At 33.6% G+C, this 19,145-nt stretch overlaps 3 protein-coding genes across 6 annotated transcripts; 1 reads left to right on the forward strand and 2 right to left on the reverse strand.

Annotated features, from left to right (window-relative positions):
• Positions 1 to 2,796: 2,796 nt before the first annotated feature.
• On the reverse strand, positions 2,797 to 5,518 carry LOC111310817 (EPIDERMAL PATTERNING FACTOR-like protein 2). 2 transcript variants are annotated; one of them, XM_089766639.1, is made up of 5 exons: positions 5,446 to 5,518; positions 5,284 to 5,345; positions 3,474 to 3,620; positions 3,337 to 3,371; positions 2,797 to 3,243 (listed from the first exon to the last, which is right to left on the reverse strand). In XM_089766639.1, exons 3-5 carry the CDS (start codon positions 3,583 to 3,585, stop codon positions 2,983 to 2,985), a joined length of 408 nt encoding a protein of 135 aa, XP_089622765.1. In that variant the 5' UTR covers positions 3,586 to 3,620; positions 5,284 to 5,345; positions 5,446 to 5,518; the 3' UTR covers positions 2,797 to 2,982. The 2 variants fall into 2 exon arrangements, with proteins under 2 accessions (XP_089622765.1, XP_022765946.2); XM_022910211.2 differs by lacking the exon at positions 5,446 to 5,518 and having other exon boundaries at positions 3,474 to 3,550; positions 5,284 to 5,401.
• Positions 4,834 to 9,816, reverse strand: LOC111312515 (putative lipase ROG1). 3 transcript variants are annotated; one of them, XR_002692903.2, is made up of 12 exons: positions 9,375 to 9,795; positions 9,227 to 9,294; positions 8,672 to 8,742; positions 8,288 to 8,557; positions 7,333 to 7,493; positions 7,182 to 7,237; positions 6,966 to 7,018; positions 6,761 to 6,887; positions 5,688 to 5,785; positions 5,446 to 5,520; positions 5,284 to 5,345; positions 4,834 to 5,153 (listed from the first exon to the last, which is right to left on the reverse strand). XR_002692903.2 is itself a non-coding variant. In XM_022912846.2 (11 exons), the coding sequence occupies exons 1-10, from the start codon at positions 9,653 to 9,655 to the stop codon at positions 5,449 to 5,451; spliced, it is 1,257 nt and encodes a 418-aa protein (XP_022768581.2). In that variant the 5' UTR covers positions 9,656 to 9,795; the 3' UTR covers positions 5,163 to 5,345; positions 5,446 to 5,448. The 3 variants fall into 3 exon arrangements, 2 of the variants coding, with proteins under 2 accessions (XP_022768581.2, XP_089622759.1); XM_022912846.2 differs by lacking the exon at positions 4,834 to 5,153 and having other exon boundaries at positions 5,163 to 5,345; XM_089766633.1 differs by lacking the exon at positions 4,834 to 5,153 and having other exon boundaries at positions 5,163 to 5,520; positions 9,375 to 9,816.
• Positions 9,817 to 13,069: 3,253 nt separating this feature from the next.
• Positions 13,070 to 18,515, forward strand: LOC111312516 (endo-1,4-beta-xylanase 1-like). Its single transcript, XM_022912847.2, has 8 exons — positions 13,070 to 13,499; positions 13,644 to 13,700; positions 14,351 to 14,718; positions 14,801 to 14,960; positions 15,170 to 15,522; positions 15,679 to 15,856; positions 16,051 to 16,587; positions 17,193 to 18,515. Exons 1-8 carry the CDS (start codon positions 13,443 to 13,445, stop codon positions 18,306 to 18,308), a joined length of 2,826 nt encoding a protein of 941 aa, XP_022768582.2. The 5' UTR covers positions 13,070 to 13,442; the 3' UTR covers positions 18,309 to 18,515.
• Positions 18,516 to 19,145: the final 630 nt, after the last annotated feature.

Genomic DNA, 19,145 nt, shown 5'->3' on the forward strand with positions numbered 1-19,145 from the left:
TTCCAGGGAAAGGACATGCAACGCAAAGTGGTGCCCTTTTCAAACTGAAACCCTGAAATCTCCTTTGCTAATCACTGGTGGCTACTTCCACGTACCACACCCACCAGAATCAGAAAAGTAGAAACAGCGAAAACTTTTAACAAAGTATGAACTTTACCTCCCAAGGTTTTGCCAAGCATAACATTTGACCCAATTCAATCCATCTATTGAATTCCTTCTCTTTTTAGCAAACGAGCTGTTTCCCTTCTTTTCAAACCAGGGTAAATCACAGCATTTTAAACTGTTCGCATATTGTTTGAAGATTAATTGAATTACAAATAAATCATGAGTCTGTGGATATAATTTTTGATGGGAAATTTATTACTGCTTGATTGGTGGCGTCAGCTATCAACTCACATATTAAACATGTGGGTTTATTTATTTATTTTATAATTTTTGATAAAATTTTCTAATCACAACATCAAGCCTCAGCTTAGGTATTGTCACCAGTCACCTCTAATAAGCAAATGTTAAAGCAGAAAGAGAAGGCAAAGAGTGAAAAAGAAAAAGGAGTCAACCCCACAAACCAAAATAAAAAAAAAAAAATCACATCCCATCCGTGGTTTTGATTTGCAAAAGAAGGGTTGAAAGGGTCGGCAGTTGCAGCTCTGCAAGACCTAATGAATGAAGATGATGATGAGTCCTTCACTTCCATCACTAATCTCTTCTGCAATCTTTTTCAGGCCCATATTCAATGCTTTATTTAATGTTTTTCGATCCTCTTTGACGAGGAAGGAAACAGACAATCCACCAGCTCTCACACTTTTTTATACATTTTTTTTAAAATTGTTATTTCTACAATAAGATATAACAGTGCCAGTTCAATTATTTAGGTGAGATCAGCTTCAGAGAAAAGCATGGTCCATACATTGGAATGAAACTCTTTATTTTTGATATTGCAGGCAAATTTTCATCAGCAAATTAGAGCCTCATGGGGTTAAGATAAAGATTTAAGGAGATTGACCACTGCTTTTTACTTAACTGCATCTTTGCAAAAGATATTTTTTATTCTTCGTATATCTGACAATACCTTTTTCATCAACTTTAACAGCACGTGAAGATTATTTTCATCCACTTTTAGCTTCAATTTCAACATTAATTTCTTTTTTTTTTTTTTATTAAGAGCGAAGAGTTTTTAAGCCGTACTCACTATATTCTTTTTCAAGTTTTCATACTTATTCAAATAAATTTATTTACGTAGAGTTTAATAAATTTATAAAATATTATTTTCTTTGTTCCAGAATTATTATTTCTTTTTGATTTTTTTGTTGAATAACTCAATTTTAACCATTATTTATAATAAAATAATAAAATAAAAATAATTTTTAAAAATAAAATTTGTAAATTTTGAGTTTTAAAACATATTCTTTTTAAAATTTTAATTTAATATTATATTTCAAAAAATAAAGTCAAAATAAAATTATTTTGACAAAAAAAGTCAATAAAAAACAATTATTTAAAAAAAAAGAATATTTATTTATATCAAATCTAATAAATTCTTAAAAAAAATTACCTTTCTATATTTCTTAGTAAATTTGAATACAAATAATAATAAAAAATCTCTTTATCACTAAACAATTAGCTGTTAATTATCTTTTTTTGACCTAGGATCAATAAGAATTACATAATTTGCTTAAGCCGTCGATTTTCGGATTGGATCACACAATCTAAACGTGGATGCTTAGTGGTCTTGTTAGCAAAATCCATTGTTATATTCCAAATATATGAACAAGCATTAAGACTTGTCACATCATTCATATTACTTTTTTTTTTTCCGTTAAATTGATGCATTTAAATTTAAATTTAAATTTTTTTTCACAAAAATACAATTTTCCGGTTTTGGAAAGAATTACAGGCAGATTCTCTCGTTCATTTATTGTTAGCATCACGGTTAAACTGATATTTTTCATGGTGAGATATTTGACATGAATAGTAATTCAAATCTTATAAAAAATTTATTTGATATTAATTAGATATTATTTGATGAATAAAAAAATTTATAAAAAAAAAATTTTAAGAAAATTTTTTTTAATAAGTAAGTTTATATACTTATAAATAAGTAAAATCTCTATAAATTATATATAAAAAAATTTTTAAAAATTATAGAGTTTTATAATATAAATACCTTACAAAATTATTAAAAATTTACATATTATAAGTGTACATATTTAAATATGTGTGAGTTAATTAAAGAAGATTAAGATTGAATGAACTACAAAAAGACTAAAAAAATTCATATAAATATGATATATGAATATATATAGATATATATTTATTTGGATTGAAAACATTTAATAAAATTAAAAGAGATTAAAAAAATTTATGAATATTAATTATAAATAATTAATTTGATTGTATATTTATAATTATTTATAACTAATTTTTTTTTTTCATTCATAAATATAAATAAATTAAATCAAATTACATTAAAAAAATGATTTGTTGCATAATTAATTAAATATTTGATTTTACTATACGAATATTTAGTTGGAGGCTTTTGTGCCTAACAGCATTGATCCCTTCGAGGTAGGCTGTCTAAAATGCAACAGAACAGGGTCTTAGCTTTCTCTCTGGAGTCTGGAGTGTAGTGCACAAATATTGCAAGACACGAAAGCAGAACTGTCTGACAGACTTGATACGCACCCATCTTTATCTCTTTTAAATTACCCATGTCGTCACTTGCCATCAGAATTAGCAAATCTCACCTCACCCCCCGAAAAAATATTAAAAACAAAATACTAATTGAAGAATTTCGAGTTAAGGTATCTCAGAATCTGTTGCTGCTTAAGTGTAACTCAAGAAAACAAATTGTGGACAAAGCCATATCTATACCTTGCAAGAGAGGAGAGTGGAAACGACAAAAGGTATAGAATTGAAGTCATTTTATCCACAGTTGAAAAGGAGGGTGTTTTTACACACAACATGTTTTATTTTTACTTTCAATCAAGGATTGAAAATCAGGTTTCCACACTTGCACTTCCAGCTAATGGGCTTGTAGTTGGAGATGTCATCACCTTTAGAGTAAGGAATTGTGAATATTGCAGCTGAGAATTGGCGGGTTCTGCGGTTATGGGATTGTGTTGTGATAGGAACTTGAATTGCCTCACAGTGTGGGCAGGAACCGCACCTTCTCTCACACCTTGGTGGTCTTGACCCTATCAGACTTGTCATTACCATTGTCTTCTTCTCCTCTTCAATTCCTTTCTGTTCAAACAACATTATTCAAATCTGTCACTGCTGTTTGGATGTAAAGAAAGAAGCAAGATTATACTTGAAATGGAACTATGATCCTGATACCTGATCAACCTTGAGTAACCTGGAAAAGGACCTTGCTGGAATACACGAAAGAGGGTGAATATTAAGTCAATGATTAGGCTTTCAATTTTCAATTTGGAGATATTCTTTTTGAAATTTAGACAAGAAAAGAAACTTACCTTCTGCAGCCATGAATCTAACTTGAGTCAAGCTTGAAACCAGAAGAAACAGCAACGAAACTAGAAGGTGTCTATTTCTGTGGCAGCAAACACAATTTGGAGAGATGCTCATTTTTCTCAAAGAGAGAAGGGGTGGGAGTTCAAAACCTTAAAAAAGAGGTGAGATACAAGATGGGATATCGGAGAAGTAAATTAATAGGACCAAGCAGGGAAATTAAATGTGGTTGGTAGTGTAGACCAAGGAGAGTTTTCCACTACTTGAATGCCACTTCCATAATGCAAAAAAAAGATGAGTCTGTTTTTTACATTGTAATATCTCTGAAAATCTGAATCAACGATCGAACGTGGAAGGCAGAAAGAGCACTGCAACGAGGCTAAAAGCAAATGGGGAGGACCTCAACCGAAAAGGGAAGGACCTCAGCCTCGTTTCATGAGCCACCAAAAAACCAAGGCACTTTACCATAAGAAAAAGAGGAAAATAGAAATGAAAACAACTGTGGTAGCAGAGAGGAGGTAGAAAAGCAAAAAGGGTGGACAGCTGCACAGCCAGCCAAAGGAAAAGAATAAGAATGAAAACAAAAAGCAGTAACAAAAAAGATCACACAAATAACAAATGATAGAGAGTTTTCTACAAAAGGGGTTTATGTAATGTCACAGGTTGGACGAGTTTCTCTGGGATTTCCTTTTCCTTCCTCATTTTCTCCTCTCAATTTGCCCCCCCCCCCCCCCCCCCCAACGTTTACGTTCCTTTTGAGGGAGGGGCTCGGTTTCGGGTTTTGGCTCGTGGACACAGTCGGTGACTCGTGCGTGAGTCTTGACCACTTTCACTCCAACACGCCAAATCCCTCCTTTCACTATCACTTGGGAATAGTATTTGTATTACTATTTCCCAAGGAAGATACTATTTTCGAGATGGTATGTAAGACAATAGACTATGGCGTTTGCTTCATCATATACTCTTTTATAGGAACAAACAGCAATTTTCTTGGTTGTTGGGGAGTTAAACATTTCACCTGCAAGCTTACGCGCTTTTGGGAATGAGAGTCTTATCCTTAACAGAGAACCCTGTATATATTCTGCAATCCTGCTAACTGCGAATTTTTAAGATATAATAATACTATAAATTACCCTTTACATTTAGTGATTTCAATGTTGTCCAAAAGAAATTCAGCTCAGTATCCAGAAATCATAGGTTTTTTCAGAAATCCACGTTTATGATATAAAAAGAACATCAATTAAGCATCTATTGATCATTCGTAAATTTTCAAAATGGACCAAACTCCGTAAGATTATTACTCCAAAAAAACTAAAATTCTGCGGAATTGCACGAGAAACTAGAAATTTTCTAATCGCTTTTAAATTTCATTACTTATTTTACTTCTGAATTCTGATGCTGATACCTTCTCCATTATTGATTATAGTTACAGCAGCATTACTATTTACGAGCATTACAGCAGCAGTAGAATGGGCCAAAGTCCAGCTGCAACATAGTGGCCAACACAAAGGAACAGAGAGAAAGAGAGAGAGCAGGGCTGGGACCGACAAGACGCCACAGATAATCTAAATTCTACTAAATCTAGATCACCAACTGCAATCCAACGTCCACTTACGTGGAGTTGCTTGCTGCCAAGCTGTAAGCTGTTACAATCTTTGGAACGATGCTGCCATTTTACTTCTGGACTGAAAATAAAGCAGGTTGAAACGCTGAAGGGCGCACATTAATAGCAAGTAATCCAGCATTTGGCACACATTTAGGTCACCTACGATTATTAAATATACAATATAAATTTACATGAAAATGTTCTAATACCTTCCTTTACAGAGGGACTAATCTCTTCACGCTTTTGATAACGACATATAAGACTCCACCTTCTGCATTAACGGCAACCACCCCTTTTAAACCCTCTTCAATGCCATTGGACCAAAAAGCCAATTGGCAATTTAAATATAGTAATAAACAACAAAGCGGCACCTCTTATAATAGAAAATTGTCAATCATGTGTTGGACTACATCAGCACCATCAGAATTAACCCAGTAGTTTTTCACCTGAAAGGATATGGTGATAAAATAGTTCCACTTAGTTACGCAACATCTGTCAGAGAGATAACTAACCCTTGAATGCAGAATATTTGCATGGTAGAAAGAAAGAGTGAAGAGGTTTGGAAAGCATTAAGCTCATCTTATTCTACATCCAAACCAATGAGTAAACTTGCCTGAATGGTACTATGTGCGAGAATTCTTTGTCTGCTTCCTTTGAAGTAAACATCAACCCTTTCCCAGCTCAGTTTTGTTAAACCCTTGATCATTTCCTCTGCAATAGTGATAAAAAAATAGAGTTAAATTTGACTCCAATTGACAAAAACTAGTTATTCAACTACTATCCTCAACTTGTAGCTTTAAATATGTAATGGATTAGTGATTTTGTAGCTTCCAACAAAAAATGCCAAGTTGAGAAAATTAGAAGTAACTAAAGGTAGATCAGAAATGCTTTGACAATTTCATCCCCTCTTCATTTACACAATGTTTCTATGCCCAATGATTAACAAACAACCAAATCAAGGAAAAAGAAATACTTCTTCTTCTTCTTCTCCTTCTTCCAGCTTGGCTTTTCAATTAGCTTATAAGAAAACACAGATTCATATGTTTGACAATTTAGAAATTATAGGTTATCCATTACCGAGGAGGAAAGTAAATGCTAAATAGTATCATTGTCAATGACCCTCAAAAAAATCACTTTCACCATTTAATCATCTTCAACTACTCTAGACAACTTTGGATTTTACATTTGTAGAACTTCCTGAAACATAAGGCCATAACTAAAACATATCATGCCTTTCAGCCTGTTTTTAACTGAGATTATAAGCTATTATAAATTTTTTGACGATATCAAATCATAATTAAGTATTCTAATCCAAATTCAAAATGAATAAACAGCCTTATAGATTCAAGGAAAACATTTACTAATACAAGATAAAAGTTATTCGAATCCAATTGTTTATTGACTTAAAGTTAATGCCATCCTACCTCATTGCTTTTCTATTCCATATACATTACCGAGTGAAATTGGGAAAAGGCGCGTTGCTCTTTATGCTGTTGTTTAATCTCTTTTTACATCTAATAGAGCTCTACATAATTATTATGACAATATTACAAACCAATTCCAGTGAAGTAAAATGATGCCAACAACCCAAATAACAAAGGACATGAAGTTTAAGAAGATCTTCAAAAGATTTTGGTAGAAAGTGATTTTATAACTAATTTTAAAAGATAAAATTAAGAAGCAAACCTTCCACGTTTATCTTCTCATCTCCATTGATTGTGGCCTCAGAAAGGACTTCATCAAGAGTAGCAGTTTTTGCTGTCTCCATATTTATGACGTGTGGGTATTTGTCACCTCTGGGAAGCTGTTTAATCTGATTGGGGGAGAAATTCACATTGACGTTAGCTTTAGCTTGTAATTTAATTAACCTAAAAAAATGATTCATCGTTACCTTTGGAAGCTCATTTCGACGCCGTAAGGAAGAAGTACTCCACCCAACAATATCTAAGAAAGGTGTCAAGGTCTGAAACAGTCAGAACAATTTGAATGTGGAATAAGTCTTGTCCTTGTGCCTAAAACAGTTAGATCCACGACTAAATCTTCCTTGAAGAATTAGTATCCATGGATAAAGCATAACTACAAAATCAACTGATATAATAAAGGATACGGTCGAAACTAGCATTTGCATACAGAACACGACGCCTGAAGGACTGCAGAGCAGACCTGCATTTTGAAGCAAAGATACATCTATAAGTCTGTAATTGACCATATGCTCTCACACGGTTTAAACTAATTCTGGAAAGCTCATGAAAACTCACATAAATTTAAGATCTTCACAATCACTGACCATACGGAAAAGAAGAGGAGGTTTTCCATTCTTTCCATCAGTCAAAAACAGATGTTTTCCAGTTCTACCAAGAAGCCATGATGTGCGAGCGGCAACTTTTTCCAGTGCACGGGAGCCTCGGAACAATGGAACCTGAATAATGCACAATCACCAAAAGGAAAATATTACCAACCTCTAATGTGCAAACATGTATGTTTTCTTCAACGTTTTATCACTGTGAACGTAAACGGATAATGTATGAGGTGGTTAAAACATTTTTTATCTCAATTTTTTATTTTTTGTATTATATTAATCTTTGTATTCATATTCAATAAATATTTTAAATTCATTTTCATTTTTATTCTTTTGAGTTTTTAATTAGTATAAGTAATTTTGGTACCAGTAGCTTTTAAAAAAATTAAAAATAAAATTTATTTGCTTTATTTTTTTTATTTTTATCTTGCACATGTATTAATTTTTATAAATATATATTTTTATACAAATATATTAGTTATAATTAATTTAAAATAAATTTTATATTATTAAATAAAAAATTAATTTATTAAATATATATAAATACAGATAAGATATGAATACAAAGTGGGTGCTACATTACCCATTTCCGTATTTATATTTGATAAAAAATTTAAAATCATACATTTTTTTGTCTTATCCCAAAATTTAATATTCATTCCATTTTCATTAAAATAAAAAATTAAATTCTCCACCTTATTAGACAAGATTGACATCCCTATTTATTACTCAGTTTCAATATCACCTATGATGAATTAGCAGTCTCTTACATCAGACATATTTGAAGAAGGCTTTTTAAGTTTTAACTTAAAAAAAAAAAAAGCATTTAATCATCAAATAGGATGCAAAGGAAAACTATATAAGATTTTCAAAGCATCACTCATCATATGTAAAGAAGCTGGTGAATGAACTACCTGTTTATGCCACCGAGAACCAAGGTGTGGACTTGCAAAAGTTATGAAATTCATGGGTTCTAATCCGGCAATTTTGCCTTTGAATTTCCCTTCGGGGCACGAATCTCCCAAATGATCAGTTCCACAATCTCCATTTGTTTGAGAATTTTCTCGAGTGAGATCTTGTTCATAAAGCCGTGCAATGGCGTACCTTGCTACAAGGCCACCTAATGAATGACCAACAAAAGAAATCTTCTGAACACTTGGGTGACGGCTTATGACATATTTAACCTGAAAGACACAACAACATTCTCCTATTGGCATCGCATCCTCAAATCTGAATTAATAATAATAATAAAGGAGTATAGACGATATTTTTGAACATAAAAAAATCATAGCATATACCTCCTCTGCTAATCTGTCGCCCATTACATCGACACCATCAAATGTCGACATTGAAGAATTGCGCTCACTGCCTGCATTGCACATTAAGTCATTAACCATTCAGTAATCATTTCATCATGAATCAACAATATCAATTATCACAAGTATTCATCTAATTAGGACGGCTATCACCCATCAAAATTTTAAACATGGAAATGACACAGTTTAATGAACCAACAAAATTTACAGAATTTGAGTCTTCTGGATTAGTGAGACTGATCTATAAAAACTTCTGATAGATCTAAAGTGTAAACAGTAAACCCTTGGTTAAATTAATTCAAATTTACCTCCAGCTGCTAGTTAGTCTGAGACTCTAAATTACTTTGCATTGAAGAAGAAGAAGAAGAAGAATCATGAAACATACCAGAAAAATAATTTTTTTAAAAGAATAAAAGTGAGATAATCAAAATAATTAAGTTCAAATTGATCAGTATTTAGCCTAATTACAGATTAAAATCAAATTAAAAAAAAAAAAGAAACAAAGAAAGAAAGAAAGCAGAGTATTGGAGAACTCACAATGAGCAATAACATCTTCCGGATACTTCTTCAAAAACTGCTTTGCTGTAAATCTCCAATTCTGAGCACTGCAAAAATATCAATTCAAAAATAAATCAAGGAATTTCAACCGCAAAATAAATAATTAAAAAAATTTACCGAGATTAACCTGCCAATGATGCCATTAACCAGTACAACAAGATGAGTAGGTTGGTTACGCTCTCCCGGAAACTCGACTTCCATATCGACACCACCATTCTCATCAGATTCCATTCTCAAGCATCCAAATCTCGCCAAACTCGATGCTTTTCTCTTATTCTTCTTCTTCTGCTGCTTCTTCGTCTTCTTCAGCTTCATTATCTTGTTAGTATTATTATTATTTTCATCCTTGATCTCTTCTGCATTGTCAACGTCCTTCTCTCGCACTCTTTCTCCCTCCATCTCCTCCATTAAAGCTAAAAACAGACTAACAGAGAAAAACAAAATAAAAAATCTAAGTATTTTCTTCACCGAGATTTTCGTCGTTAATGCAGATTTCGTTGATGAGAAAAAAAGCAGGAAGTCAAAATTCTCTGCGAGGGTTTTGAAGGGGACAACGGGCAAGGCGTAGGTGAGAGCGGTATTAATAGCTACGGGTTTGTTGGCTAAACGGGGCCGCGGGTCCCCACCCTTGTTTTTAATAAACCCTAGATTTTTGTGTTTAATTACGGGATGATTAGATTCGTTTGGGTGGTTGACCGAGTGTAAAACTGGGATTTAAAGTTACTAGTAAATAATTCTGTGCGTCATGGTTCCAGAAAGATACAGAAATTAACACGTTAATTCCTCGGGTTTGTGTTTCAATTTTCAAGCTGTTTCTTCTAAGGCGGCTTATCTATTTTCCAAAAGGATGGTTGGGTGATTATTTAATTGTATACTGAACCGCGCTTTTCAAAATTATATAAAAATTATGACATCTATTTTAAATTTTATAGTATTATTACTATATTTGTAAATAATATTTTTTATGATGGGGCATTGGGGTAACGCAATTTTTTTTTTCGGCTGCTGCTAACGATTTGAATAAGCAAATCCAATACTAAATGATAATATTATATTAAAAAAATAAATTTATTACTTATTAATTATTATTCATGAGTCAATTTTTTTAAAAAAAGTTAAAGTTATAATTGGAGAAAATCAAATGAAAATATAAATTGTATCTTGTTAGGCCATTGCCACATCCTAGGTTGTGGCTCATCATGATTGTATTGCGCCAATTCATGGGTAAAAATCTTAGTCCAGCTCAATATTATGATAAGGGTCATGTTATACCATGGACCGTTTATCTATTTTTGCCATTTTTATTGTAAGCATTGGTTAAAATTTATTTAATTAATATTTTAATAAAATTTTTGCATCTAAATTACTATTTTTATTAAATTAAAAAATCATTTTTAAATACTAATTGCACATTTTTTAAAATGTCACCCTAATAAGTGCTAATAGGCATTACTTAACCTTTCCTTAATTTAATTGTCATGTTCTTCATGTTATAAATTCTTACCACTAGCACTCTTAAGATGTTATAACTAGAACTGGTAGGTTGACTTCCAATCTTTCATTAATTATTGAGATATGATTTGAGTATTTGTTTCAATGATAAATCATAGGTTATATATTCTTATTTAAAGAAATGAGTTTAAAAATATGTATTTAGAAGGCAAAAGAAATTAAAAAAAAATGTACATATAACATTATCATTATAGATTTTTAGATGATAGTAACTAATTTAATACGTGGTAAGTTTGGTATTGGGTGGTTTGAGTGATTCTTTGTTTTGTTCATAGGACTTTATAATACTTTTTTCTAGAACTTAAGTTGTACCGATTGAAAAAAATAAATATTTAATATATACATACAAAAGGCTAAGAAATAATAATATTAAGAAAAAAAAAAACATAGATTAATGTTCTAGATAACATGTGACATTTATATGGTCCAAGTCTATGCTTCCTAATTCAAGATATCTAGAAAATACTCTAAAAGTTTTTTCTTTGTTTTGGTCAATGGTAGGAGCAAGACTCTTCAAAAATGATCAACATAGATGAGGAGGTTTCTCTCTAATCTTTTCCTCTTTCCATAAGTTTATTCTATTATATTCCATCAAAAGGGCAATGTTATTGTCAAAGATTAAATGTATGACAAGAAACTAAATAATACTTTCATGATATTTTTTAGTAATTGAATTTTATATTAAAAAATGATAAAATTAAATTGAAATACAACGATCATTCTATTTTTACTAACTATAAATTAATTTTAGATAAAATGTTCATCATAAATTTTAATATAATATCAAAGACATGTCCTTGTTCGACATTATTATTCCTATAATTCATACATTATGCTGTAGGTTTGTTGGATATTTTGAATATGCAAAAAACTATTTTATCTATTATCAATTAATTTTAAAATTTTGTTTGAACACTTTAGCATTTCTTAATCTCCGTAAACTCCATTAATTATAAAAAAAAAAAAAAAGAAAAAGCAATACTTAAATTTCCCCAGCCCATCTGGCTCAGAAGATGTTCCCAGTGCCAAGACGAGAACTGGGAAAGCCCACCAAGTGCTGTAAGCCTACAAAGTAATGTCACTTGCCGGTCACCACGGGCTGTGCTCTCTATTCTCTAACAATGGAAACAGAGAAGTTGTTAAACGGAAAAGCAGAAATTATTTGATTAAAACTTCACCAAGATTTTAATCCTATATTCCATAACTCTCTGCTCTTCTCCTGACTCAGTTTCAACATTCTTTAATAACTATCTCTGGATATTGGGTTTAAGGTTAGTTCTACCCTGGATAAATTGGGTACTCTTGGTTTCCAATCTGGTTTACGGAACTTGATGTGTCTTCCATCAATGAATGCGTTAGAGCTAATGATTTGAAAGTAATGCTATGTGAACATGTCCCTGGAAAATGCAGAAGGTAAGATCAATGCTGCTGGTAAGAGTATCTTGCTCTTAAGAAAGAATGGTTGTTTCATGCTCGTGGTTATATTGATGTGCGAGGTGAAATTAGATTCCGAGGCTTCTATGGAACAAACAACATAGAAATAAATTCCTCTACCAGGAAAATTAACAGGACATTTGTTGTTGAGAAGGGAGAGTTAACTTTGGCCATTTACATTGACCAATAGTTTCTTGGACTAGTCTCAAGGCTCATAATCCTAGCTACCTTCATCCCCTGTTTACTAAATAAAGATATATTAATCTGCAGAGAGAAGAATCTTCGTATTGACATCTTGACATAGGAATATTGATTCTCGAACATCTGTGGTTTGAAACCTCAAAGTTATTCTAGGAGGCTGCCGTCATTTAGGAAGGCAAATACGTTTTCAGTGATTATCCTAACTTGGTTAAAAAGGCATTAAAGGTCAAGGAGGCCATCATAAGATGGTTCTTTGTTCCAGGGAACACGCAATCCTCAAAGTTCATTATCTACTCATTCCTAAATCCTATGAACTATGATTGCATCGGTTAGGTGTGTTCTCGAATTTTGTTTGAATTTTTTCCTTTAAAGCAACTTTAAGGATGTACTCTCTTTGCCTCAAAAATTTTTTTAATATCTTAAAATTATGTGTTATTTTTTTAATATTTAATATTTTTATTTTTTTTATATTTTAAAATACTAATTCATGTTGCATTTTTTTTTAAAATACAGAATGGAATAGTAAATGGTTTGAAATGAAATTACTGGAGAATATTTAAAATTATTAAAGCTGTAAAGTCAGTGAAAGCCTATCCCCACCTAATTTTGCAAGTATGAAAAAAAAAAAAAAAAAACCTGTCTGCCTTGTAATCAAAGACTCACAAAACAAGCTCTAAGAATGCACATTAAATCAGTGAACAGAACAGAGCATTTCCCACCACTTAAACCTTCTATTCCAATTCAAGCATACAAATGCAAATTGTGAGGTTAAACCAGTCTCCAAGACAAAGCAATGGCAAATAAAATCCCTATTAGAAAACCAATTTTTCTCATAGAAAATGAGCAAAAAAAAAAAACCAAGAAACAGGACAAAAAAAGGGGTTTATTGAGAATTAGAAGGTAAGAGATCGTACTGTTTGGATTAAACCCCGACAAAACCGAAGTGGGTCGGACTATTATCGGGCTCTTTTAGACTGTTAGGTCCCGCGCTTTTCTTACACTCCACTTTCGAAGCTCTCCCGACAAAGGGTTCACCTGCACCTTATAAATGAGGAGGCTCTCTCTTTGCTGCTGCACAACTCGACAGCATAAGCATCATCCTCAGGTTTTCTTGTTAACCTTCTGCTTTATTTCCTCACGAAAACGTGAGAAATTTACAATGTTTTATTTGATTGCCGTTTCGTTTTCTTTTTGTTCTCTGTTTTTTCTGTTGATTGTTTTCTCTTTTCTTTTTTGGTGTTGTTGTTAGAGATCTGAAGAAACTATGGAGAACCCACAGATGAAATCTGACAATGGCAACCCTGAGGTTTGAGCGTTTCACCTTTTAGAATATTTAATTATATTTCCCACCGCATAGGGTGTCTTTTGTTCCTTTGTTTTTGGCTAATGAGTATCTATTTTCGCATTATTCCCCTTAATTTTGGTTGTTTCTCTTTAACCCTTCCTCTAACCTTCCTCCTCTTCTTTTTTTTTGGGATGATTCTTCCTTCTACTTGTTTTATAGTTTAATATCAACAACTTTAAATTTTATTGTTAATATAAGATAGTATTACATGTTTTGGGATGTACATTCCTTTTGTTTAATTGGAGTTGGAGGTCGTTTTGTGTTATGAACTGTTTAAGGTCATATAAAATCTGTGTGTCTAACAGTGATGAACAATTAATTATTAAATGGTGAAAAAGAAAATGAGTGTTAGGTGGTTGATTTTGTGCTTGAGGTACTTTCATCTTCTAACTTCTAAGTTCAGCTTATATAGTTGTGTTATATTCTTTTAGTGAATAATTTTATCAATTTCCCTTTCTTGATAATTACTGCTTTAGGCTTAACCAATATAACTTCTATGTCTGCTTCTTTTCCTGGATGAACTTGAACCAAAAGATCATTTTCCCTTTCTTGATAATTACTGTTTTAGGCTTAACCAATATAACTTCTATGTCTGCTTCTTTTCCTGGCAGAACTTGAACCAAAAGATCATCAGTTCAAGTGGCAATCCAGCTGCTAATATCATAGTAAATCATGACTTTTCCAATGGACTACATTCTTGGCATCCCAATTGCTGCAATGGCTTTGTAGTATCTGCTGGGTCTGGTAACCCAGGTGGAATGCCAGCAAATTCAGGTGGTAATTATGCGGTTGTTACAAATCGCAAGGAATGCTGGCACGGTCTGGAGCACGATATCACAGGAAGGGTTTCACCAGGTTCTACATACTCAGTTTCTGCTTGTGTTGGAGTATCTGGGCCTCTTTCAGGGTCTACAGATGTCCTGGCAACTTTGAAGCTAGAAAACCATGGCTCAGCGACTAGCTATCTGTTCATTGGAAAGTAATGGTCTTGTTTTCATTGCATTACATTGTATATAAGACTTAATGAGGAAGTTTTTGTTAAATGACATTTGTCACTGCAGAACCTCTGTGTCAAAGGAGAAATGGGAAATTGTGGAAGGTACATTCTCATTATCAACCATGCCTGAACGGCTTGTATTTTATTTAGAAGGGCCTTCTCCTGGTATTGAGCTGCTTATAGATTCAGTGGTTATTAGCTGCTCCAGTTTAAGCAAGTCTGAGGTAAATTGCATTTGCAGCACCATATCCATTCCCTAACTAAATATTATACTATGTTCCTTTTCAGCATGTCAAAGAGATTTGTTTAATATATCGTTTTGACTTCATCCTCTTCCTGCCAAGGGGAAAAACAAAAAGAAAGAAAGAGGGCACTTTTTCTGTAGTCTTACACTGGTTATTTTGATATTTTGGCATCCTCTTTATTTTGGAAGAGTACAAGCATAGGATGCAACATTGCTGGAGATGAGAACATCGTCATAAACCCTCAATTTGAAGATGGCCTCAATAACTGGTCTGGAAGAGGCTGCAAGGTTGTTTTACATGATTCTATGGCAGATGGGAAGATAGTTCCACAATCTGGCAAAGTTTTTGCATCTGCGACAGAGCGCACACAGAGCTGGAATGGAATCCAGCAGGAGATCACTGGAAGAGTGCAGCGAAAGCTTGCTTATAATGTAGCAGCTGTTGTACGGATATTTGGTAATAATGTCACAACTGCTACTGTACAAGCCACATTATGGGTCCAAACACCAGATAGCCGTGAACAGTACGTTGGAATTGCCAAGTAAGTTCTTTATTTCTTTAACTGTCCTTAGAACTAGTGTTTTTTCTTGTGGAATCTCTGAACCTTTACACATTGGTTTTCCCTGGCTTTGTTGGGCTTATGGAGAGTTAATATTTACCTGTGGTGTTGGGGTTCTTTTTTTTTTTCATCTAAAAGTGTGCAGGCAACCGACAAAGATTGGGTGCAATTGCAAGGAAAGTTCCTTCTAAATGGTTCGCCATCAAAAGTAGTCATCTATTTAGAAGGTCCACCTCCAGGCACTGACATTCTTGTCAATGTAATAGTTGTAAAGCATGCTGAGAAAATCCCTCCTTCACCTCCGCCAGTTATTGAGGTGAGTTGCATAATTTCAATTTGGAATTTGGTATTGTTTTCATTTGCTTTAGAGAAGATATTGGATGCTTGGATTTGCTGCATGGTTTCCTACAGTTAAACCTTAATTGATACATACTTGCACATTTTAGAGTCAATTTAGTTACAAATAACCAACTAAGGGATGGTTTCCTAATGTGTTTTTACTTTTTCTAGAATCCTGATTTTGGAGTTAATATAATTACAAACAGCCAACTAAATGATGGCACCAATGGATGGTTTCCTCTTGGAAACTGCAATTTCAGTGTTGGATCAGGCTCACCTCATATACTCCCTCCAATGGCAAGGGCTTCCCTTGGTGTCCGTGAACCTTTAAGTGGCCGCTATATCCTTGTGAAAAATCGCACACAAACTTGGATGGGCCCAGCTCAGATGATCACTGATAAGTTGAAACTTTCCTTGACATACCAAGTATCTGCTTGGGTTCGAATTGGTTCTGGAGCAAGTGGTCCTCAAAATGTGAATGTTGCACTTGGTGTGGACAGCCAGTGGGTCAATGGTGGACAAGTTGAGATTAATGACGATAGATGGCATGAAATTGGAGGTTCCTTTAGAATTGAGAAGCAACCATCCAAGGTTATGGTTTATATCCAGGGTCCAGCTGCAGGTGTTGATTTAATGGTTGCTGGACTTCAGATTTTTCCTGTTGATCGGAAGGCTAGGTTTAAACAATTGAGGATGCAAACTGATAAGGTAATATCTAGTTTTGATTTGTGTAATATTTGCTTTATCAAAACTATGCAGACATTATAATCGATAACTTTAAACCAAAAAAATGGAAATTGAAAATTTTGTAACCCTATATAAGTAGGGAATTTGTTGCCTTTTATCATGGAAAGGTAAGAAAATTACAGATGGAAACGGCAAATATTTTCCCTCCAACAGCATAGGCTACATTTAGCCCTAGAATAAAATGTGGACACAAGTTTCTTTTTTCCTGCTTTTCTTTGGACCATTAGAAATTTCCGGTTATAAATTCTCTATTTCACCGATTTCTCTGGAATTTGATTTACTGAAATTCTTTTTTTTTTTTCTTTTCCTCAGTTTCTTAACATTATTATAAGCATCAACAAACTTGTCTAGCTTGATATAATTAGGACAATAGGGCCCTTATCAGTGTGTGCATTTTGAATTATTTAGTACTGATAAAACAGAGGAAAAAATAATTTGGTTGGTTTCTCTCTTCGGTTAATTGGATGGGATGTTTCCCTTCAAATATTGGGGTCCTTTTAAGTTTGGAGTATTCCTAGTTCTAGCTCACTCTAACTTGTAATGATTTTTATTTGGTTCAAATACAGATCCGAAAGCGTGATGTCATCCTCAAATTCTCAGGAGCCAGTTCAAGCAGTTTGCTGGGCACCTCTGTGAAAGTTGTACAAACACAAAATAGTTTCCCTATAGGGTCTTGCATTAACAGAACAAATATCGACAATGAAGATTTTGTTGATTTCTTTGTGAAAAATTTCAACTGGGCAGTGTTTGGAAATGAATTGAAGTGGTATTGGACAGAACCACAACAAGGAAATTTCAACTACAAAGATGCTGATGCTATGTTGGCTTTGTGTCAAAACCACAAAATTGAAACCCGAGGTCATTGTATTTTCTGGGAAGTACAGGACACGGTCCAGCAGTGGATTCAAGCATTGAACAAAAATGACTTAATGATGGCTGTTCAAAATCATCTAACAGGCCTTCTCACCCGTTATAAGGGTAAGTTCATACATTATGATGTGAACAATGAGATGTTGCATGGATCATTTTATCAAGACCGATTGGGCAAAGATATCCGAGCAACCATGTTTAAGACTGCAAATCAGCTAGATCCATCTGCCACCTTATTTGTGAATGATTATCATGTTGAAGATGGATGTGACACTAGATCATGTCCCGAAAAGTATATTGAACACATTCTTGATTTACAGGAGCAAGGTGCACCTGTTGGAGGAATAGGAATTCAAGGACATATCGATAATCCAGTGGGACCAGTTGTTTGTTCTGCTCTGGATAAATTAGGCATTCTTGGTCTTCCAATCTGGTTTACAGAGCTTGATGTGTCTTCTGTCAATGAACACGTTAGAGGGGAGGATTTGGAAGTTATGCTTAGAGAAGCTTTTGCCCATCCTGCTGTGGAGGGTGTAATGTTGTGGGGATTTTGGGAATTGTTCATGAGCCGGGACAATGCACATTTGGTCAATGCAGAGGGTGACATCAATGAAACTGGTAAGAGATTTCTTGCTCTTAAACATGAGTGGTTGTCTCATGCTCGCGGACAAATAGATGGACAAGGACAATTTGAATTTAGAGGTTTTCATGGGACATATGTTGTGGAGGTCGTTACTGCTTCCAAGAAGGTTTCAAAAACTTTTGTTGTTGAGAAGGGTGACTCCCCACTGGTCGTGTCCATAGATTTGTAAATTCCCTATGGCTGCTACAAACCTAATAAAGGAGGTAACATCTCTCTTCATGGTTCCTCCATTATATCTGTAAAACCACAAATATACTTCATACAAAAGCTTGTGATTATCAATTACATGGGTTGTTTGCAAAAGAAAATTTGAGTTGTTTCCTTTGTATCATACAGGTAATGAAATAAAAGTACTATGTAAAAACAGGTTTATACATATTTCATGTGAAAATCAGGCACGATCTACATTGAGCAGTAACTTCTTCAATGAAGCCTTGAATATTAATTTCAGAATACCTCTGCGCTTCGCCCAAAAATGCTCCAAGCTTACCCATTTTTTTAGTAGTTTGGGCTGAATCATGAAAATCCCAGAAAAGCTTCATTATGTAACAACGAAACAGATTGCTTCGGTCCTTACAAAAGAATCAAACCTTGATGATTTGTCCCCCATTCCCAGTCTGCTGATTATATATATTCAAACTTTGTAACCTCAATAAAGTTTCACTGTCAGTCTATAAAATCAAAGTATTCTTTGCTTACCACCTCTTGTCTCCATAGTCAGCAGCCAGTTAGGCAGGCTTGTTGGGTGAAATAATAAAGACCTAGCCCAATCCTCTCACTGTAAAAGAGTCGCACCCAGGAAGAATTTCAGGCTGTAATCTGCATAATTTAGAGAAGGCCCAAAGGTCCAGGCAAAAACAAAATACTAGGTTTTACTGAAAAAAAAGAAAAAAAAAAAGACAGAAGAAAATGACTTGATAGAAAATCATAATATAATAAAAAAAAAGGAAAAATCATGTGAGTTGGCTAGCAGCCGAGAAGTAATTAAAGTGCAAAGGAGCAAGAA

The sequence above is a fragment of the Durio zibethinus genome, chromosome 1 (genome assembly GCF_047325235.1).
Source record: "Durio zibethinus cultivar Kanyao isolate XHJ-2024 chromosome 1, ASM4732523v1, whole genome shotgun sequence".
NCBI classification, from domain to species: Eukaryota; Viridiplantae; Streptophyta; class Magnoliopsida; order Malvales; family Malvaceae; genus Durio; species Durio zibethinus.